The sequence below is a fragment of the Elephantulus edwardii genome, unplaced genomic scaffold (genome assembly GCF_000299155.1).
Source record: "Elephantulus edwardii isolate Elephantulus edwardi_28Jun2011 unplaced genomic scaffold, EleEdw1.0 scaffold00033, whole genome shotgun sequence".
In the NCBI taxonomy this organism is placed as follows: Eukaryota; Metazoa; Chordata; class Mammalia; order Macroscelidea; family Macroscelididae; genus Elephantulus; species Elephantulus edwardii.
The window spans coordinates 20,192,128-20,215,722 of NW_006399783.1; the positions used below are offsets into that span (position 1 = coordinate 20,192,128).

Here is a 23,595-nt window from a genome sequence, read left to right on the forward strand (position 1 = left end):
TGAGAATCTTTGTCTTCTTGACATTGAGCCTCAATCCAAATTGGAGGCTGCAGTCCTTGACCCTCTGCAGCAGGTGCTTCAGGTCCTCTTCAGGTTCAGCAAGAAGGGTTGTGTCATCTGCATAGATTGTTGGTAAATCGTCCACCAATCTTGACCCCACATTTCTCCTCATAGAGCTCAGCTTCCCAGATAATCTGTTCTGCATATAGGTTGAAAAGGTATGGAGATAGGATGCATCCCTGGCGTACGTCCTTCCCAATTTTGAACCATGCATCATGATAGATGGAAAAAAAGATTGAGATTGTTAACAGCTTTAGCTTGTTTGGCTCCACAATCAACTCTGGGTACCAGCAGCCAGGAAATCAGAAGGTGAAGTACACTAGGAAAATCTGCTGTCAGGGACCTCTCCAGAATACTGAAGAGCAACATCGTCAGACTATAGACTAACGTGAACATGATCCAAGCCTTGGTGTTCTCAATTATATGCTGTGCATCAGAGAGCTGGACAATGAATAACGATGACAGAAGAAGAAGAATTGATGCCTTTGAGTTGTGGTGCTGGAGAAGATTATTATACATATCATGGACTGCTAAGAGAACAGATAGATCTGTCCTGGAGAGGGTGAAATCAGTTTGCTCCTTAGAGGCAAGGATTTGGAAGCTCTATCTCACATACTTTGGGCATGTTGCCAGGAGGGACCAGTCCCTGGAGAAGTGTGGAATGGTGGAGGGATAGCTCAAGAGAGGAAAACCCGGAATGAGATGCACAGATTCAGTGACTGGGGTAGTAAGGGTAGGTGTGTTGGAGACAATGAACTTGGCTCAAGATAGAGAAAGATTCAGAGCTGCTGTACATAGAGTTGCTATGAGTTGCAAACGACTCAAAGTGACATAACAGCAACACTGTAGATGATACAATATTGTTTGTGGAAAATGAAGAGAACTTGAAGTACTTCTCTTTTTAGATCAGTATGGATTATACTTCAACATAAAGAATAATATTCACAATTTGATCAATAATATACATTGTGACAAATGGGGGGGGAAATTAGGTTGTCAAGGATTTTATTTTAATTAGATTCACAATCAGTGCCCATGGAAGCAGAAGTAAAAAAAATCTAATAAAGACATATTGCAATGGGCAAGTCTTGTAAAAGATCTCTTTAAAAAGCTAAAACCTACAACAACAAAAAAAGAAACACAAGGACCTAGGACTAAAATCAAGGACTATAAACGTCATTAAAGAAAATCTTGGAAGAACTGTAGAAGCACTAATCCACAGCATAAACAGTCTTCCAAGCATCCTGAAAAACCTACAACCAGGAGAGGATAAATAGATGAACGGGACCTTCTAAGAATCAAATCCCTATGCACATCCAAAACCTTCTCAAACAGGGTAAGAAGGGAAGCCACAGACTGGGGGAAAATATTTGGTAATGGCATGTCTGATAAGGGACTTATACCTAGAATTTACAGAATACTAGAGCACCACAAGAAGATCAAGGGAAAAAAACCCAATTGCAAAATGGGCACAGGATATGAACAGACCAACAAAAAACACATTCAGATGGCAAACAAACACATGAAGAAATATTCAAAATCCCTAACTCTAAGAGAGATGCAAATCAAAACAACTATATCTCACCCCCCGTAAGAATAGCAAAATTCAGCCAAGCTAGCAAACAACAAAGGCTGTTGTAAAGAAACTGGAACCCTTATTCACTGTTGGTGGGAGTGTAAAATGGTGCAACCACTATGGAAGGCAGTACGGCACTTTCTCAAAAAATTGTAAATAAAAATACCATTTGACCCAGCAATTCCACTACTGGGAATATACCCTAAAGAAACCACAACTGCCACCCAAGCAGATATATGCACATTCATGTTTCCTGCTGCTTTGTTCACAATAGCAAGTTTGAAACAACCCAAGTGCCCATCAACAAATGAATGGATAGAGAACTGTGATATATTCACATAATGGAATGCTATGCTGCCTTGAAAAATAAGTAACTCATGAGATATTACACAAAATGGATGACTCTGGAGGACATTATGCTGAGTGAAATATCTCAGTCATAAAAGGACAAATATTGCATAGTGTCACTCGTGTGAAATGGGACAGACATCGGGATTGGGGGAATTTAAGAAAAGAGGGGATAAGTAATGTATACTGAAGCAGATGAGGGAGAGAACTGCTTAAAAGGAATATATGATTAGGTATTATTTTTATGACAAGAATCCAGAATAAGAGCTGCATAGTAAAGTGGACTTGGGGTGGGGGGGAAGGATTGTATAACAATGAAAGAATTTTTTTTCTCTTCAAGGAGAAGAGCAAACTGAGAGGAGGGGTGGGTAGGGAGGAAAAGTGTGCAACAATGTATGAATGGAAATCCAAAGTCTCTGCAAACTTTCATTAAGATTTAAAACAACAAAAAACCAAACATTCACAAGTCCAATAAATTCGTTATTAAAAAATAAAAAGAAACACAACATATGTCATTTTGAAGATTAAAGTGCATCTGACCTAAGCTGTGATCTTTTCAATCACCTTATTTGCATACAAAAGCTTCATTGAAAGAAGAATTCATATATATGAATCATGGTATCGGGGGAGAATATTGAACGTATCATGGACAGCCAGAAGAAAAAAATAATTTTACTGAAATGAATACATCCTGAATGCATGTTAGAAGCAAGGATGGTGAGATTTTGTCTCACTTACTTTGGACATGTCATCAAGAAAGGCACATCCAAAAAAAAAAAAAAAAAAGAAAGGCACATCCTAGGAGAAGTACATTTTGTTTAGTAAAGAGTGCCAACAAATAAGAGGGAGATTCTCAACAAGATGGACTGACACAGTACAGCAGTAATGAATTCAAACACGGCAACATCTCTGAAGATGGAACAAGACTGAGCAATTGTTTCATCCTGTTGAACATGTACTCACTATTAATCAAAGCCAACTCAATGGCACCTAATACCACCACCACTATGCACCAAATTTTCAGTATTTCAAATTTTTCAGGCAAACTCTTGAATGATCCAGGAAGCATCAAAAGAAGATGGGAGAAATCAACAGTAATTTTATCAAAATGAATTGGCTGACACAGAACAATTTCAGGAAGTAGTAGATGATCTAGAACCAATCAATAATAAAGGAAGACATTTCAGCTGCTCTGAAGGCATTGACAAAAATTAAGGCCATAGGAACTGATGGAATATCAATTGATATACTTCAACAAACAGATGCAGCCCAGGACATGCTCCCGAGTTTTGCCAGAAATCTGCCTGGCCAACTGACTAGGAAAGATCCATACTTAGATCCATTAAAAAAAAAAAAATCCGGCGAGCTCTGGTGGCCTAGTGGCAAGAAGCTGCAACTGCAATCTCAGAGATGCACGGTTCGAATCCACCAGATGCTCTGCTGGAGAAGGAGGAACAATCTCCTCCTGTACCAGTCAGATCTGATTTGACGGTACACACAAAAAATAATGAAATAAAATAAAAAAAAATATTAAAAAAAAATCCATTCCAGAAAAGGTGATCCAACAGAGCGTGGCAATTATCCACCAGCATCACTAATATCACAGGTAGGCAAAATCTTGCTGAAGATTATCTTAAAACAACTAAAGCAGTACAATAGCAGAGAACTGCCAGAAGTTCAAGCTGAGTTTAGAAGAGGCTGTGGTACTAGGGTTATCATTGTTGATGTCAGATGGATCTTGGCTGAAAGCAGACAGCAACAGAAGACGTTGACTATGCAAAGACATTTGACTGTAGGGATCACAACAAATTATAGCCAACATTGATAAGAACAGGAATCTCAGAACATTTGATTGTGCTCATACAAAACCTCTACCTAGACCAAGCAGCTGTTGTCTGAACAGAACAAGGAACAGTGCATGGTTCAAAATTTAGAAAGAACTGCATCAAGAACGTATCCTTTCTTCATACCTTATCAATCTGTATGCTGGAACAGATCATTCAAGAGGCTGAACTTTATGAAGAAGAATGTGGTATCAGGATCAGAGGAAGACTCATCAATAACTTGTGTTATTCAGATGACACAACCTCGCTTGCCAAAATTGAGGCAGACTTAAAGCAGAAGATTGAGGACGGCAGCCTTCAATATGAGTTCTATTTCAATACCAAGAAACACAGATCCTCATCACCAGGCCAATCAATAGACAATACATGGAGAAAGACTGAAGTTATTAACAAAGTCATCTTTCTCAGATTCACAGTCAACACTTTTGGCATCAGCAGTCAGGAAATAAAATGATTAACTGCATTGGGAAAATCGACCATTAAGGACTTTTCACAGTGCTAAAGAGTAACAATGTCAGTCTAGAGACTAAGGTGCAACTGATTCAAGTCACGCTTTTCACAATAACTTATTCTACATCTGAGAGCTGAATAGTGAATAAGGATGACAGAAGAAGAATTTATGTCTTTGAGCTGTGATGCTGGAGAAGAGTATGGAACATACTATGGAATGCCAAGAAAACAAATAGGTCTGTCCTGGAGAGAGTGAAACAAACCAGATTGCCTGGCAAGGATTTTGAAACTCCATCTCACATATTTTAGGCATGTTGTCAGGAGGGGGCCAGTCCTTGGAGAAGGACATCATGCTTGGAAGAGTGGAAGGTCAGCATAAGAGATGACCCTGGATGACATTTCTTGACACAGTGACTGTGGCAGGGTGGTGAGTTGTGAGACATCAAATCGGCTATGACTCATGGCTACCCTCTGAACAATAGCTCTGCCTCACAGTTCTTAGATATCTAGCAAGCAACTGAGAAGACCATGGGTTTGCACTAGGAAACAATTCCCAGGTAGGTCAGCCAGCGAAGAAAGTGAGGCATTGAGCTTTGAGAGTATCTAGTGGGTATGCATTGCAGAAAGCCAACATAACTGCATCAGAAATAAAGTAGAAAGTGAATAGATGAGGTGAGGTTGAGGGGAATCAAACCGTGGAGGACTATACTGATCAAATGAAAGACTTCGACTGAGCAGAGTTAGATGGAAGTCATTGGAAGAGCTGCACAGAGGATTTGCTACGGCTTTTGTTATAATTGGATCCCTAGACTGCTGTGTCCCTGAAGGACAAGCGAGGAGGCTACCGTAATAACCTAGGCAAGAGATAGTGACTCCAGAAGAAAAGAGCAGATCTGGGGGTGGAAAATTAAATTTTCAGGTTTCGACAGGTACACTGGAAAGATTTAAAAGTGAAGTCCAGGGGAAGTTTGGGCTAAGGGTTGGCACTTGGAACTCAACATCTTAGCAATAATCGAGTCATGGGGATAAAACGCTGGCTCTAAACACTAGATTAAACAGGTTCTAGATCCTCCAGGAAAATATTCCCACATAGCAGAATCTTCGTGAGGAAGAAATGAGCCTCAAAGCCTGACTGTAAGACAGGAGAGAATGTAGAGCTATGAGTCGCACATGCCTGTTCTGTCGAGGAAGGTTATAGGAACCAAACACCGAATTTCCTACCAGCAGCAAATGCTCGGAGCTTCCCGCAACACTAGAGAATAAAAGCGGCACAGCCGGCGCCGCGAAGCGATCGGTACAGCCTAAACCTCGCGAGATTTGTTAACTGGGCAAAGTCACCCTAGATCCACATCTCGCGAGACCGACGCGCGTGAGCAACTCTTGGCCGGTTAGGTTTTGCAGGAAAGATGGAATGTCCCGTGTTGGGCACCGTGGAGGCCCCGGACAGCGGAGGGGCAGGGCCATACAACATCTCGGAGCAGCGGGAGGGCCGGGAACCGGACGGGGTGCGCTTCGACCGCGAGAGGGCGCGCCGCCTGTGGGAAGCGGTGTCCGGGGCCCAACCTGTGGGGAGGGAGGAAGGTGAGTCTGGGGAACCTGAGAGGCTAAAAGCCCCTCTCCCTCCTGCTTGTGCCGCCGCTTGTCCCGCGCAGTGTGGCAGTGAGCGCCGGGTGGACAGCAGACCAGCCTCGCAGGTCCACAGTCACACCCCCTGGCCCCCGGCCCGCCCCCTCGCGTGACGCGCGGGGGACTCTGGCTCTCATGTTCCAGGGCCGGGGTACCGGGGTCGTCTCCGGGAAATCGGGGCCGCGCCATCCCAGAAATCACACCCCTGCGCGCAGACGGTCAAGGATTTTCTCACTCTAAAGCCCCGTGTTTTGCTCTCGCACTCTTCACTCATCAGAACACAGCTCTTTCCAAGCCTAGACTATTCATACTAGGCTTTCAAAGCCTGCAACATGCCTTTCTGACGCCCCAGGACCTTTAGTGTCTCGTCTGAAGATGCACACTTTCAAGGGCTTTGGAAGGTTTTCCCTTTCCCCACGTGTTCTTCCTGGCCTTGGTGACACCCCTAGTTTATTCTTGTTTCTGTGTGCCCACGTTTGGGGCCACGAGTCAGAAATTGATGTGAGCTTGTTTGGCTCCTGCTTCTTTGTATTTCATACTTGACCAAAAGTTGTGAACAACATTGTACACAAGACCGCCTTGAAAGTCACCTAAGCTGTAGTTTGTGAGGTGTTTGATGGGAGATGACAAGAGGGGTTAGAACTAGCCTCACCTTGGTTGTATGACCCATCAAACATCTAGGGCAGCGGCAGCTACGTTTTCTAGCCTTACAGCATCAGGGATTCTATGCGGATCTTGTCACGTATCTGCAAAGAAAGGCTGTTTCTCTCGTGGTTCCTTTATAGAGCAGACTAATCTTGGAAAGTTTAAAGAATTGTTTGTAAACTTCTGAAATAAAGAGCAATTTTTAAAATCATATGCAAAGTGCATATCTTTAAATTTAAGAATAGGTTTGACATCTGCATTAAGATTTGTACTGTATCACTGTTCCCTGACCTTCATGCTTTTAAACTTGTTTAATACAAAGTTATTACCTTCCTAATTCTCTTCTAAATTGTCAGTCATGCCTGCTCTGTTCTCAACACTGGATGGACATCAGAATCCCTGAAGTGATAAGTTACTGCCGTGACCCTTGAAGAGGTTGTAGTCTAGTTCACAAGAACAGTTTTAGAATAGTGCGAGTGGGTGCAGTGAAGAAGTTATGCTTACAAGTTGGGGTACACACAAGCAGTAAATGAGGGAGAGAGAAAGCATGCCCTGAAAAGTGAATTGAGTATTATACATGCATGAGTGTATGGTGTTAATTTAGTACCTAGTTCGTATTCCAGCTCTCATTTTTACATAAGGTCCAAGTAGATGCCTACAATACTAATTTCACTTTGGTGGGATTTTTTCTTTATTTGTTTTTTTTTTAAAAAAAAAAACAACACCCCAGCGTTACTTAGTTACAAACAACATAAAATTTGCCATTGTTTCTGTACAAGTCTGTGATTTTTAGTTAAAGTATAGAGTTATATAACCATTACTACTTCTGTCCTGTTTTAGAACATTTCCATCTCTCCACGTGGTTCATTTAAAGTAAATCCCCACCTCCACCCCCTGCCTTAGGCAAGCACTGATGTGTTTCTTGACTATAAATAATTTGTCTTCTTTGGATATTTTATATAAATGGAATCATACAATACATAGTCTTTTGAATTTGGCATCTTTCACTTACGTTTTTGAAACTCATCCAGGTTGTGGCATGTATTAGTAAGTACTTCATTTCTTTTTGTTATTGAATAGAATTTTGTTGTATGGATAGACAGCATTTTGTTTATCCATTCACTAGGTCATGGACATTTGAATTATTCCCAGTTTGGTTGGATGACACTTCACAGCCCTTTGCAGAATCAGAATTTAATTATTGGAAATGCTGTTATAAGCAGGTTTTTCATATACAAGGTTATTATGTACACATTTTTATTTGGACAAATGTTTTAATTTCTCTAGGATACCCAGGAATGGAATTGTCAGTCATATAGTAACAATATTAAGCGCGCGCGCGTGTGTGTGTGTGTGTGTGTGTGTGTGTGTGTGATCGAATCCTACTGGCACAGGAGGAGACTGCCCATCCTCCAGCAGAGCTTCTGGTGGATTTGAACCATGAACCTTTGGGATTGCAGCACAGTTTCTTGTCACTAGGCCACCAGAGCTCCCCAGTGTTTAGCATTTTGAGAAACTCCCAAATGTTTTAAAGCAAGGATAATCCTGGAGACACCAGTACTTATAGCTGGTGTTTGAAGTGAGGGCAATTTTCTAGAGGCTGTTTCTTTGCAGACTTTGCAACTTGACAGACTCCATGGCACCTATCTAAACTCGTAAGCATAATAATAAAAGGACCAATATATTGGAAAGATATTGAAATTAAAAATTATTAATGGCATTACCAACAATGTTTAGGCTCCAGTATCTATTGCTACAACTTTGCCGACATTTGCTATTTTGTTGTTGTTTTTATTGTCATTCTAGTGGGTATGTCAGAAGTTTTGGTAGCTTTGTTGTTGTTATGTGCCGTCGAGTTGCTTGTGACTCATAGCGACCCTATATACAACTGCCCTAAACTCGGCTCTGTCCTGTGCCAGTCGCACTGTCTCTGACACTCCCACCCCGATTACCCCAGTCACTGAATCAATCCACCTCATAGAGGGCCTTCCCCTCCTGCGCTGTCCCTCCACCCTCCCAAGCATGATGTCCTTCTCCAAGGACTGGTCTCTCCTTACAACATGTCCAAAGTATGTTGGATGGAGCCTCAGAATCCTTGCTTCCAAGGAGCCACCTGGTTTAACCCTTTCCAGGATGAATCTGTTTGTTTTCCTAGCAGTCCATGGTACACTCAATACTCTTCTCCAGCACCACAGCTCAAAGGCATCAATTCTCCTTCTATCCTCCTTGGTCATTGTCCAACTCTCTGATGCATAACAAGTGATAGCAAAGACCATGGCCTGTATCAGACACACCTTAGTGTCCAGAGAGACACCATTGCTCTTCAGCTTAGTAGTAATAAATTGTACTGCCACTGCAAAACTATATCATTCTAATCTACCAGCTGCTCCATGGGAAAAAGATGAACGCTCTCTTCCCTTGTGATTTACTGCCTCTGAAAACCCACTTGGGGGTTAGCTATGAGTTGGTTCTGACTCAGTGGTACACAACAACAACAGTGGGTGTGTTGTGATAGCTCATTGTGGTTTTAATTTGCATCTTTTGAGAACAAAATTGGTGCTGAGCTTCTTTACATGTGCTTATTTCCCATTTGTATATCTTTTTGTGAAAAATGTATTCAGATCTTTTGCCTACTTTGTAATTGGGTTCTTCATATTTAATATTTCTGAGTAGTTATGAGTTCTTTCTATGTTTGGATGCAGGTATCTTTTCTGGTGTATGATTTGTAGATATTTTCTCCCAGGTTGTATCTTATCATTTCGTTTTCTAAATGATGCCTTTTGAAGGGCAAAATTTTAAATGTTAGTGAAATTCAATTTATAATTTATTTTCTCTTAAGGATTATGCTTTTGATATCTAAGAACTCAAACTTAACTCAAAATGTGATAGATTGCTTAATGTGGTTATTCTACCCATGCTTTTTTTAACTCCCACCAACTTTTTGTAGTTATTACTCAGTGCCATCGAGTCAACTATGACTCATAGTGGCCCTGTGTACAACAGGAAACGCTGTATCATCTTCACATTTCTGCTGAGTTTAAGCCCATAATTCATTCTCTGTGTTGATCTGCCTTAGAGAGCCTCCCTCTCTTTCACTGCTGTTTTTCCAAGCATTATATCCAGGGACTGAGCCCAAAGTATGTGAGCCAAATCTCCCCATCTTTTCCTTTAAGGCAGTACTTTTTCTAAGATAGGTTTGATTGTTCTTTTGGCAGTCCATAGTATATTCAGTAATATCTGGGGACAACATAATTAAAAGGTATCAATTATGTGGTCTTTTTATTAATTGTCCAACTTTCACATGTATATGAAGCAATTGAGAATACCATGAGTTGGGTCAGGCACATCTTGATTTGTAAAGATACATTCTTACCCATTAGCATTTTAAAGAAATCTTAAAGAGGAAAAAAAGCCACCAAAAAAACCCAACCCAACCCCAGTAAACTCCACCTCATTGCCATTGAGTCAAAACCAACTCCTAGACAACTCTCTCTTGGATTTCCAATGCCAGAAATTGCAAGAGAGAACAACACCCCTATATTTCTCAAGGAGCTGCTTGTGGATTTGAACTGCAAGAGAGGTGTAGTCTTTGGGTTAGTGTAACTCCTGCTGACTACACCACCCATGCTCCCTTTAAAGAGCTTGTTGTTAGATATCATTGGGTTGACTACAACTCATAATGACTCTGAGAACAGATCTGAACCTTGATCTGTATCTCTTGTTGAGGGTCTTTGTCTCTTTCTCTTACCTATCCAGCTTTCCCAGCACGATACCTTTTTCTAAGGACTGGGCCCTTCTGACAACATCCCCTAAGCATGTGAGACAAGGTTTAACCACAAAGGAGAAAAAGCCCAACTCATTGCCAATGAGTCTAAATCAACTCATAGCTGACCCTCCAGCCCATTTTCAGAGACTGTAAATCACATAGGAGAAGATTGACCATATTTCTCTTATGAAACAACTGGTGGATTTGAACCTCTTGCCTTTGGGTTGGCAGCACAACTCTTTACCCACTATGCCATCAGACTCCCTTCTAAGAAGATAGGAGTATACAAAGATAAGGTGTTTGTAGCCTACCAAAGGAACTGAATAGCTTGCTAGTGAAATAAATGAGATTTGTTTTTGTTGTTATTGTTGTTGTTGTTGTGTCCCATAGAGTTGTAACAGGTCCATAGCTGACCCTCTGGCAAGTTTTTCAGAGGCAGTAAATTGCATAAGAGGAGAATGCCCATCCTTCTCCCATTGAGCAACTGGTGGATTCGTACCACTTGCCTTTGGGACTGCAAGGCAGTTTCTTACTACTAGACCACCAGAGCTTTCTATTTGTGAAATGTTGTTGTTATGTGCCATGGAGTCGCTTACAACACATAGTGACCCTAAGTACATAGCTCTGAACCCTGCTCTTCTTGAGCTGATTTCATAGTCTCCGACACACCTACCCCCCTGACCCCAGTCACTGAGTCAATCCATATCATCCAGGGTATTCCTCTCTTGCGCTGTCCATCCACCCTTCCAAGCTTGATGTCCCTCTCTAAGGACTGGTCCCTCCGGACAACATGCCCACAGTATATCACCTAGGGTCGTGCAGAGAGCATATGCAGATCCTAACATAGGGACTGTTCAATTTTGTCATCCTACCAGTCTTAGACTAAGCCATTCCAGATGCAGAATATGAAGATCTTGCTAACATAAAAAATAAAAAGAGCATGAAAGTACAGCACCTCCTTAGGACTTGAGATCCCTGTGCTGAAAGTTTCCACAGAAGAAGACAACTATAATACCAGAGAGACCAGTGAGAGACAGTGAAACAGGTCAAACAAGACTGCAGCAGCAGACATGGCAGCAGCCAGAGAGCTGGTATGAGAACAAGTTGTGGCCTTCCTGGCCCACATACTGAAAAAGCTGAGTGCCTCTGTGACAAAAGACTTGACAGAATAAGCACCTTTGGACATTCGTTGAGGAGCTAGATTTGCTGAACCTCAGAACTAGAGCCAGTCACCTTTAGAACTAGGTTACTGGCAGAATGGCATGCCCTGGAACTTAAAACAGCTGTGCTGAAAGAATTCTGTAACACCTGCCCAGGCAGGATAGAGGCTAGACTGATGATCAGACACCTGAGAGAGAGGGCCTGCCTTTGGACACAGCTTAAAAAAGATGCTGTGGAATGGAGTAACTCTATCCTAAATTGTTGCTGATCCTGAATTGTAACCTGTTACTTTCCTAATAAACCCATAATTGTGAGTATTGACTATGAGTACTTCAGGTCTATTTTAACAAATTATCAAACCCAGAAAAGTCTAGAGAGTACGGGATATGGTGTCAAAGTTAGTAATGAAGATTTAGAGCACGGGGCATGCCTGACCCCATTAGAATAACCATAGACTGCTGCTCTTGGTACTGAAAATGGGGAGTCTGCCCGTTTGTCAAGTCAGGGGACAGACACCAGCACCCTCACACCCACCACACCATTTTAACAGAGGCACAAAAATTTTATGTTTTAGTCTAGAAATTTTATCATTTTTAGCTCTTAGATTTAGGTGTATACATTTTTTTGTAAGATATGAGTCAAGATTCTTCTTTTTTTTTTTTTTTAGCACTTTGTTATCCAGTTGTCCTAGCACCATTTGTTGGGGGAAAAACTATCCTTTCTCTTGAGTGCCTTGACAACTTTGTTGAAAATCAACTAACCATAAACCTAAGTATCTATTTCTGAATTCTCAATTCTTTCCCCCTGATCTGTATGTGTATTCCTGCAGCAGTGCCGTGGCATTAGTCATTGTGACCCTATAGTAACTTAGGAAGTTGGTGATTCAATTATGGAATGCTCACCTACCCAGGGCAGGGTCTTGATATGTTGTACATAATGTTGCTATGAGTCAGAGCCGACTCGATGGCACCTAACAATGAAATGCTGGAGACTGGTTCAGTTCTAGGCCAAAGCTCCTCATGTATCGCCACTACCCTTCAGTCATCACAGGCTTGAACAAGTTTCAGTAGAACTAGGAATGTTATTGTTATTGTTGATTGCCTCCAAGTCGAGCAAGACTCATAGCGACCCTTGAACAAAAGGCCTGAAGCTCCTCTACAACTATCGACATTTATCAGATTTCATAGGGTTCTGGAGGCATATTATTTAGGAAGCAGATGCTACTCCTGCTTCCAAACCTGTCATAATATGTTATTGTTGTTATGTGCCATTGAGTCGCCTGTGCCGCATAGTGACCCTATCTATGTACAGCAGCTCTGAACCCTTCCCTGTCCTGAGCCAGTCTCACTAACTCTGACACACCAACCCCCATTGCCCCAGTTACTGTATCATTCTATCTCATTTGGGGTCTCCCTCTCCTGCACTGTCAACCCTTCTGAGCATGATGTCCTTCTCTAAGGACCTATTACTCCTGGCCACATGCCCAAAGTAAGTGAGATGAAGCTTCAAAATCCTAGTTTCTAAGAAAAGACTTGGTTTCACTCTCTCCAAGACCTCTTTGTTTTCTTGGCAGTCCAGGATATGTTCAAGACTCTTCTCCAGCATCACAATTCAAAGACATCTGTTCTTCTGTCATCCTTAGTCATTGTCCAACTCTCTGAAGCATAACAAATAATTTAAAAACCATGGCCTGGATTAGGCGCACCTTTGCATCTAAGTGGATGTTGTTGCTCTTCAGCACACTGAAGAGGTCCATGACAGCAGATTTTCCCAGTTCAGTTCGTCTTTTGATTTGCTGACTGCTGGTGTTAAGAGTGTTGATTGTGGATCTGAGCAAGCTGTAATTGTTAACAACCTCAATCACTTCTCCATCTAATATGGTGCAGCCAATTGGCCCAGTGGTGAGAATCCTTGTTTTCTTGATGTTGAGCTTCAATCCATATTGAAGATTACAGTCCTTGACCTTTTGCAGCAAGTGTTTCAGGTCTTTCTCAGTATCAGTAGACAAGGTTGTGTCATCTGCATATCGTAGGTTGTTGATGAGTCTTCCTCCAATCCTGATGCCACACTCCTCCTCATAAAGCTCTGCTTTCCAGAGGGATGTGGATGTACAGGGGGAGGAGGAGATTAATCACTGGGTTGTACACAATTGATGGTGGTGAGGGAAATTGAAAGAATTTGTTTGAATTTGTATTAGAATTTTGTAAATAAACTAGTGGAAAGAAAATTTTTTTAAAAAAACAACAACAACAAAAGAAGCTCTGCTTCCTGAATGATCTGTTCTGCATACAGATTGAAAAGGTACAGGGATAGAATGCATCCCTGATGCACTCCTTTCCTGATTTTGAACCATGCAGTGTTCTTACTCTTTTCTGAGGACTGCTTCTTGGTCCAAATATAGGTTTTGTATAAGCACGATCAAGTGGTCTGAGATTCCCATTTTTCTCAAGGTTACCCACAATTTCTTGTGATCCACAGAGTCAAATGCCTTTGCATAGTCAATGAAACAGATTCTTCTGGAACTCTCTGCTCTCTGCCAAGATCCATCTGACATTGGCAGTAATAACTCTAGTGCCATGACCTCTTCTAAACCCATCCTGTATTTCTGGTAGTTCTCTGTCAATGCACTGTTCAAGTCTTTTTTTGGATAATCTTCAGCAGAATTTTACTAGTATGTGATCTTAGTGATGTTATTCAATAATTTCAACACCCAATCGAGTCACCTTTTTTTTGGAAGGGGAATAAATGTGGGTCTCTTCCAGTCAGTTGGCCAAGTAGTTGTCCTTCAGATTCTTGGCACAACTTGGTGAGCACATGCAGGGCAGCATCTGCTTGCTGAAATACGTTAATTGGTATTCCAGCAATTCCTGGGCCTTTACTTTTTGCCAAGGCCTTCAGAGCAGCCTGCACTTTCCCTTTCATCACCATTGCCTCATGCTCATATATTGTTTCTTGAAATTATTTTTGGCACAGTGACTCTGTATACTGCTTCTATCTGTTTTTAATGCTTCTGGAATCATTCAAAATCCTGCCCATAGCATCCTTAAGCATTGCAGTTCGTGGCTTTAATTTATTCTTTATTTCTTTCAGCTTAAGAAATGCTGAGTGAGTTTGGCCCTTTTTATTTTCTGCCTCCAGCTTCTTGTATATTTCATTATAATATTTTGCCTTGTCTTCCTGAGCAGCCCTTTGAGATCTTCTATTCAGCTTCTTCATTTCTTCCCTTTGCTTTGGTTTCTCGGCACTCTAGTGCAATATTCAGAGTCCCTTTTAACATCCATTTTGGTCTTTTCTTATCCTTCCTTCTTAGTAATGATTTTTTGACTTCTTCATGAACAATATTCTTGATATCTTCCCACAGTTTATCAGGTCTTCGTTCGTTAATGTTTAAGGCTTCAAACCTATTCCTGAGTTGATTTTTAAATTCATGAGAGATAGACTCAAGGTCAAGTTTTTATTCCTGTGGATATGATTTATCTTTCTTTGGTTTTAATTTGAACTTGCATATAAGCAGTTGATGGTCAGTTCCAAATCAGCACCTGACCTAGTTTTCACTACTGATATTGAACTTCTCCATTGGTTCCTTCCACAGATAAAATAATTTTTATTATTGTGCATACCATCACGTGAAATCCATGTGTATAGCCTGCGTTTATGTTTCTTATAAAAGGTATTTGCTGTGAAGAAATCCTTGATTGTACAGAATTCTTTCATTCTATTACCAGTCTCATTTCTGTCACCAAGTCTGTACTTTCCGACTACTCATGCCCCTTCCTGGTTCCCAACTTTTGCATTCCAGTCACCCATTATTAATATTATTAAAGCATCTTGGTTACATGTTCAGTCGATTTCTAACTGCAACAGTTGATAGAAATCATCTATTTCCTCCTCTTTGGTTCTGATTATAGGCACTTAAATGTGAATGATAGTGGTATTAACAGGTCTTCCTTGTATGCATATGGATATTATCCTGTCAGTCACAATATTGTATTTCAAGATGAATCTAGAAATGGCCTTTTTAACTATGAAAGCAACCCTGTTTTTCCTCACCTTTTCATATCCAGCATAATAGGCCATATCATTGTGGGATTCAAAATGTCCCATGCAGATGTATCTCATTTCACTAATACCCAGTATGTCAATATTTATGCGTTCCATTTCTTTCTTTACAATGCCCAGTTTTCCTACATTCATGCTTCTCACATTCCACAAACTAATCGTTAATTTCTTCTTACAGCTGTTTCTCCTCCTTTGTGTTTCCAAATTTGAGGGCTCAGCTTCAGTTGCCATATCTGTCAGTCTACTCTAAGTGTGCTCCACTGTACGTAGGGCTTACAAAGGCCAGTTATATTTCAGAAGTGGATGGCCAATCTTTCTTCCTAGTCTGTCTTAATTTGGATGTTCACTGTTAGCAGAATATGTGACAGACAAGTCCAGCAGGTGAAAACCATTTCCTTTACAGAAATAACCAATACATTCACTGCCTACCCATTCCCAAGCATGTGTGATTGGGAAGACACTTCTGAAAATCAACTGGTATAAACCCTGTGGATCAGTTCAGTCCCCAAGCAGTCAAGGGGATGATGATCTGGCAGTGTTTTGCTCTGTGGTGCATGGCTTTCCCCTGATGGCAGCTAGCCCTGGTAACCTGTTTGGTCCTTTGCATTTCTATGTACATTTTAGGTTAACTTGTCAGTTTCTATTGACGAAAACCCAAACCCAGCCAAACATTTTGATAGAGGTTTTAGTGAATTTAAGAACAACTTTGGTAACATTGTTAAGTCTCTCATTCCAAGAATGTGGAATGTCCACTTACTTAGATCTCTTAACTTCTTGTTTAACTATAGTTTGGGTGAAGGTTTACAGAGTAAATTAATTTTCCATTCAACAGTTTATACACATTTTATTTCATGACCCTAGATTTGCAATCCCCTCAGTGTATCATCACTGTTTTCTTTCCTGGGTTACTCATTTCCACTCATTGTTCTTTCCTCCTTCTTCCTTCTGAGCTTTTTCCTTAGGTAAATCCTGCTCTTGTTGTCTGTAGTGTTATTTGTACTGAGGAGTACACTTCTTCCCTGTTATTATTTATTTTCTCAAAAACAACTGATTGCCATTGAGTTGCAGTCATCTCATATAGCCCACCATCCGTGGAGTTTTCCAAGGCTGTAAATAACATGAGAGAAGACTGCCTGCCTGTCTCCATTAGAGCTGGTGAATTAGCACTATCAGAGAAGAGCCACCTTTGGGTTAGCAGCAAACTCCCTATGGACTACGCCACCAAAACACTGTATTATTTTATAGGCCTGTTGATTGTTTGACTAGAAGTCAATTCCTAGGTCTAAGAATCAGTTTCTTTTCCAAACTCAAGGGACATCTAAGAGCTAGAGTCTCAGAGGTTCTGCCAGTCTCTTATCAGACCAGTTAGTGGTTTTTTGGGTTTTTTGATGTTTTTAAATTTTGTTGTGTATACATATTTCTTCCCTTCCTCTCTGTCCAGTGCTTTGTATTGCAATCCTAGTTAAGCAGTGAGTAGTGGTAGCCAGGTAGCATCTAGTTGTGGTCTCCAAGTACTAGAGGCTGTGGTTTGCATGATCTGCTGGTCCTTGGGATTGTTTCCTTGAGTCTTTGATTTTCTTTACTCTTCTCTGAGTGAGGAGAAACCAGTAGTTGTATATTGATCTTTTTCAGCAATGTCTTATCATTTTCAGTGTGTAAGCATACTTTTGTTATGTCTATCTGTGTTTCATTGACTATTTAAAGGCATTTGACTGTGTGGATCACAAGAAATTGTGGCTAACCTTGAGGAAAATGGGAATCCCAGAACACTTGATTGTGCTTGTTTGAAACCTATACTTGGACCAGGAACCAGTCCTAAGAACAGAGCAAGGAAACACTGCATGGTTCAAAATCAGGAAAGGAGTGCATCAGGGATGCATCCTGTCTCCACACCTTTTCAGTCTATATACAGAATAAATCATTCAGGAGTCTGGGCTTTATGAGGAGGAATGTGGCATCAGGATTGGAGGAAGACTCATCAACAACCTGTTATGCAAATGACACAATCTTACTTGCTAAAACTGAGGAGGACCTGAAGTGCTTCCTGCAGAAGGTGAAGGACTGTAGTCTTCAATATGGATTGAAGCTCAACATCAAGAAGACAAAGATTCTCACTACTGGTCCGGTTGACAGCACCATGATAGATGGAGAGGAGATTGAGGTTGTTAACAATTACAGCTTCCTCTGTTCTACATCAACACTCTTGGTACCAGCAGTCAGGAAATCAAAAGATAAATTGTACGGGAAAATCTGCTGTCAGTGACCTCTTTAGAATACTGAAAAGCAGTGATGTCATTCTAGAGACTAAGATGCATGTAATCCAGGCCATGGTCTTCACAATTACTTGCTATACATCAGAGAGCTGGACAATGTGTAAGGATGATAGAAGATTCATCAATGCCTTAGAGTTGTGGTGCTGGAGAAAAGTATTGAACATGCCATGGACTGCCAAGAAAACAAATAGATCTGTCTTGGAGAGGGTGAAACCAAGTTTTTCCTTGGAGGCTAGGATTGTGAAGCTCTCTCTCACATACTTTGAGCAAGTGGTCAGGAGAGACTGATCCTTGGTTCTAGAAGGACATCAGGCCCAGAAGGGTGGAGGGACAGCTCAGGAGAGGAAGACCCCATTTGAGATGAATCGATATAGTAACTGGGGCAATGGAGGTAAGGGTGTGAGAATCAGTGAGATTGGCTCAGGACAGAGCAGGATTCAGAGCCACTACACATAAGGTCAGTATGGATGGCAGGTGACTCGACAGCACATAACAACAACAACATATTTGTTTCTAAAGATTTTGTTATTTTCTTATGTTATTGTCATTATTATTATTATTGTTATTATTATTATTTTATTATATATAGAAAGGGAATTCTGGTGACCTAGTTAGTCCCTGAGGAGTTGTCCTGCTTCCTCAAAGGGCATACCTCTCTGGTGGCTCAAATCCACTAGCAGCTGCACAGGAGAAAGATGAGCAGTCTCCTGGTCTCCTGCCTTGTGATTTACAGTCTTGGAAACTCAGTAGAGAGTCAGCTTTAAGGTGGTTTAGACTTGAAAGCAATGAGTTTTTTGAGAGTGTGTAGAAAAGATAGAATTTAGAGCTAGTTAAAGAGACTCAAAGTTTGGGAGCGTTTTAAGCACAAAGCTTTTCCTTGTGGAGTTCTAAGCACAAAGTTCTAAGAGTTCTAAGCACAAAGCTGCTCCCTGTGGAGTCATGCACAGCATTACTTCCTCCAGCTTCCGTGAGTGCCAGCGCTCACAGAGGGTTGCTAACCAGGAAAGTTCACTTAAGTCTTTTGTGTCCAGAGTTTTTATTGCTGCTGAATCAAATAGCTGCCCACATAGGTCATGTTTAGTTTTTTCTGGATATTAAAAATTATACCTTAGTTTCCCATTCCTCTGGGGCCCAGAAGTTATATGGTATGGCCAAAGCACTCTATCATAAGTCACATTGTTAGGTGGCCTAGTGGTAAGAAGCTGTACTGCAATCCCAAAGGCATACTGTTCAAATCTTTCACCTGCTTCACAGGAGAAGAATGGACAGTCTCCTCCCATGTGATTTACTGCCTCTGAAAACCCACTGAAGGATCAGCTATGAGTTGACTTCAACAACATAAGTGGCCAAAACTCCCAGATATGTGAAGACACTCCTACCAGGCAGGCCATTCTAGGGGCCTTCTGTTTACCACTCAGTAGCCAAGAGCAAAGGCCAGGCTTATTTTTCCATAAAATTCCTTAGCCCTGGTTGCCTCATGGTAAGGAGTTGCTGCCAACCCAAAAGCACATGATTTGAACCACCAGCTGCTCCATGGGAGAAAGATGAGCTGTCCTCTCCTGTGTGATTTAAAGCCTCTGAAAACCTGTTGGAGTTATCAGCTGAGTCATTTGCACATAACAGCAACAACATATAGTGATATGTCCCACTTTGTCACTAGTATATTTTGTCCCCAGATATGTTTTGTATGACATGAATGTAATCTTTCTGCCCCTCTTATGGTTATTTTTATATGGTATGTCTTTTCTCAGTCTATTATTCTCAGACTATTTGCCTCTTTGAATATAAGATGTAACTCTTACAGATAGTGTGTGGGGGCCTCTACCTTTTGAATGGGTTGTTCAGACCGTTCACATTAATTACCGATATTGCTGTATTTACATTTTTCATTTTGCTATTTGTCTCCTTTCACCATCTTTTACTATTAATTTTTTTAAAACTTTTTAAACAAGTTATTTACGGAGTGGGACACTAGACATTATAGTTTGCGGGTTTTTTTTAGACTTTATTGTTGTTTGGGTGAAAATTTACAGAGCAGCTTGATGTTGCATTCAGCTATTTGTGCATCTTTTTTTATGAATTGATCACATTCCCCACGTTGTATCAGCCCTCTTCCTGCTTGCTCCCTTTTGTTTCCCTTTCCATTCATTCTTCTATCTTCTTACTTCCTACCTTCTTTTTGTTAATTTTTCTTTTATACTGGTTTGCATACAAAATTCATATACATTGTATTCACACTTTCCTTCATTCACATTGTGTTTTACACTTTCCATCATTCACACTGTGTGTTATAAAAGTAATCACCATTGAACTATGCACACCATTACTCTGTTCAGGTCCTTGGGCAAACACTGTCCTTATGGTTTGTTGTTCTAAGTACTGAGAATCTTCCTGTTGTTACTGTACCCCAGGCAGATTTGCCTTTTGTTTGACTGAAACTTGTGGTGCGGAGTAAGTTCAATTCCAAGCTCAAAGGTTGGTGAAGGGTCAGGCCTTGGCAATTCTACCAGTCTGTCAAACCAATAAGCCTGGCCATTCCTCCTCTTTGGCTCCCACTGGCCATTTTTCTTGTTTTGAGTTTGTTCTAAATTTATCTCCTACTCTATCAGTACCCTCTGTTGGGATCCCTTTAGGAGCAGGCAGCAGTCCTAGCCAGGCACCAGCTAGACTGGTTCTTCTGTTGTCGGGTTCATGGAAGTGGACACTTGATAGATTAATGATAGGCAATATATCCATGCATCTTTGATTTTCTTCACTCTTCTTTGTTCTGCAGGAGAGAGAGGGAGAGACTAATGCTCGCACCTTTGATGGCCACTCACACATTTTTCCCAGTCGATAGTTATCAGCATAGGGTGTACAACATTGTCTTTGTAGACTGTGGCATATCAGTTGACCTTTATGTACCCCAGGACTATGATCCTGTGGTCCTACAGCTAGAAATTTATTCCGTCAGGGTATTTGGTTAAGAATTTGTCATAACTTTTTCTCCTTATTGGCTCTATTACTTAAATGTGTGTATTTGTAATACACAAAATTACATGTGTAGAACTATAATCTGCCAAATCTATGTATGAGCGTGAATGTCATTCTTATCAGTCACCCATAACTATCTTACCTCTCTATTACGTGCCTACTTATATGTTATTGTTTGTTATTTCTGCTAATGGTCTTTTTGTTGTAATGGTCTTTTTTTGTTTATTGTCATTGCATACCTCTCTGTATCTTCCTTTTTAGTAAGTTCAAACTGAAGCTAAAGAAAATAAAAACAAATCCACAAGAACCAATATATGACTTTGAGTCTATCCCACTGAACTTAAAAACCATCTCAAGAATAGGTTTGAAGCATAGAACACAAATGAATGAAGACCAGATGAGCTGTGGGATGACATGAAGGCTATCATCCATAAAGAAAGCAAAAGGTCATTACAAAGACAGAGAAAGAAGAAAAGACCAAACTAGATCTCAGAAAAAAACTCTGAATATTGCACTACCACACCAAGAAACCAAAACAAAGGGAAGAAATAACAAAGTTAGAGTTTAGTAGATTTCAAAGGGCAGCTCCTGAAGACAAAGCAAAGTATTACAAGGTTATTATAAAAATCTGAAGTCAGAAAATCAAAAGGGAAAAACTTACTCATCATTTCATAAGCTGAGGGAACTGAAGAACAAATTTAAGCCTTGAGTTGCAATACTGGAATACTTTGGGCAAAATCTTGAATAATCCAGAAAAATGTTTTAATAAGTGGAAGGGATATACAGTCACTGTACCAAAAATAATTGGCTGACATGGAAGCATTTTAGGAAGTAGCATTTGATTAAGACCAATGGTAATAAAGAAGAAGTTTAAGCTGCACTGAAAGCATTGGCAAAAAATAAGGACCCAGGAAATGATGGAATACCAATTGACATATTTCAGCAAACAGATGCATCTCTGCATGTGCTCAACAGGTTGTGCCAAGAAATCTGGACAACTACCTGTCCAACGGACTGGACGATATCCATAATTATTTCTTTCTTTTTTTTTTTTTTCCGAAATTCCCAACATATTTTATTTGGTACAAAACTGACATTTTCCCCCTTGTTGTTGTTATTATTTCTATTCTCCCAAAAGGTGACCCAGCAAACTATGGAAATTAATTAGCAGTATCACTAATAACACATGCAAACAAAATCTTGCTGAAGATTATCTAAAATGGCTAGAACATTACATAAACAGAACAACCAGAAATACAAGCTAGATTTAGAAGAAGCCATGACACTAGGGATATCATTGCTGATGCCAAATGGATTGTGGCTGAAAGTAGAGAGTACCAGAAGGATGTCTATTTGTGTTTTATTGACTACGCAGAATCATTTAAATATATTTATTTATTTATATCTCACAGCTTTTGGCAACATTGAGAAGAATGGGAATGCCAGAATGCTTTTTTGTGCTTATGTGAAACTTATACCTAGACCAAGAAGCTGTTACCCAAACAGAGCAAGCAAACACTACATAATTTATAATCGAGAAAGGTGTGTATCAAGAATATATCCTTTCCCCATCCTTTGTCAGTCTATTTACTGGCCAGATCATTCAAGAAGCTGGACTTTATGATGAAGAATGTGGCTTCAGGAGTAGAGGAATAACTTAGGCAGATGACACAACCTTGTTCAAAGTGAGGAGGACCTGAAGTGCTTTCAATTTGGATTGTATCTCAATATAAAGAAAACAGAATCCTCGATAGGCAGCATCATAATAGATGGAGAAAACATTGAAGTTGTTAATTATTTAATCTGACTCAGATCCACACACTTTGGCACCAACAGTCAAACACAAGTTACATTGGGAAAAGCATTGATGTCAGTCTAAAGACTAAAATGCGCCTGATTCAAGGAGTGATCTCAGTTGCTTGCTGTACATGCAACTATGAAAACATGGCAGTAGTTAGAGATGACAGAAGAATTATTGATGGTTTTGAGTTGTGATGTTGGAGAAGAAGTTTTAATATCATGGATTGTCAAAAGACCAAACAGCTCTGCCCTGGAGAAAGTGAAACAGGTGCTCCTTGGAAGCAAGGAGTTTGAAATTCTGTCTCACATACTTTAAGCATATTTTCAGGAGGTGCCAGTCCTTGAGAAGGACATCATGCTTAGAAGGGTAGAATGTCAGTGCCAGAATGGAAGACCTTTGACAAATGGATTGACACAGGGACTGTGACAATGTCATCAGGTGTGTCAGAGGTGGTGAGGTTGGCTCAGGATAAGTCATGGTTCAAAGCCCTTGTTTATAGGGTCGCTATGAGGTCTAGTCAACTCAGTTGCACATAACAACGACATGCTAATCACCCTTGTTTTCTGTATCCTTTTCCTTTACCCAGCTTAATATGTGTCTGTTATCTGATTGTGCTGCCAGCCAAAGGCATATGCTTCAAGGACCAGTGGCTCCACACCAGAAATATGGGCAGTCTCTGCTTGTGCAATTTGCCGCCCCTGAAAACCCACTAGTGTGTCAGCTTTGAGTCAATTCCCACTCATAGTACACAACAACATTACCTAAGTACTTGTTTTCCTTCACTTCTCCTATTTCTCTTACCTCTGGTAACCATTGAAGGAGGTTTTTGTTTCCTATGTATAAACTTTTCTTTAAGTTATTGTAATAGTAAACTCTGTATAATGTCCTCCAGGTCATCCATGTTTTGTGATGTTTTAAGAATTCATTATCATACCTTAACCTGTGTTTATCAATTATCTCCTAAGTGTGCATGTATCTGTTTATCTGTTTATGTTTTAACATATTCCTTTGAG

At 40.5% G+C, this 23,595-nt stretch overlaps 1 protein-coding gene across 1 annotated transcript in view; it reads left to right on the forward strand.

Annotated features, from left to right (window-relative positions):
* The first annotated feature begins 5,684 nt into the window (after positions 1 to 5,684).
* ZNF346 (zinc finger protein 346) overlaps positions 5,685 to 23,595 on the forward strand; it is a 53,329-nt gene continuing 35,418 nt past the window's right edge. Inside the window, exon 1 of the mRNA XM_006884387.1 lies at positions 5,685 to 5,859. Within this exon, the coding sequence (XP_006884449.1) occupies positions 5,685 to 5,859 (175 nt within the window). The remainder of the gene's footprint in view (positions 5,860 to 23,595) is intronic.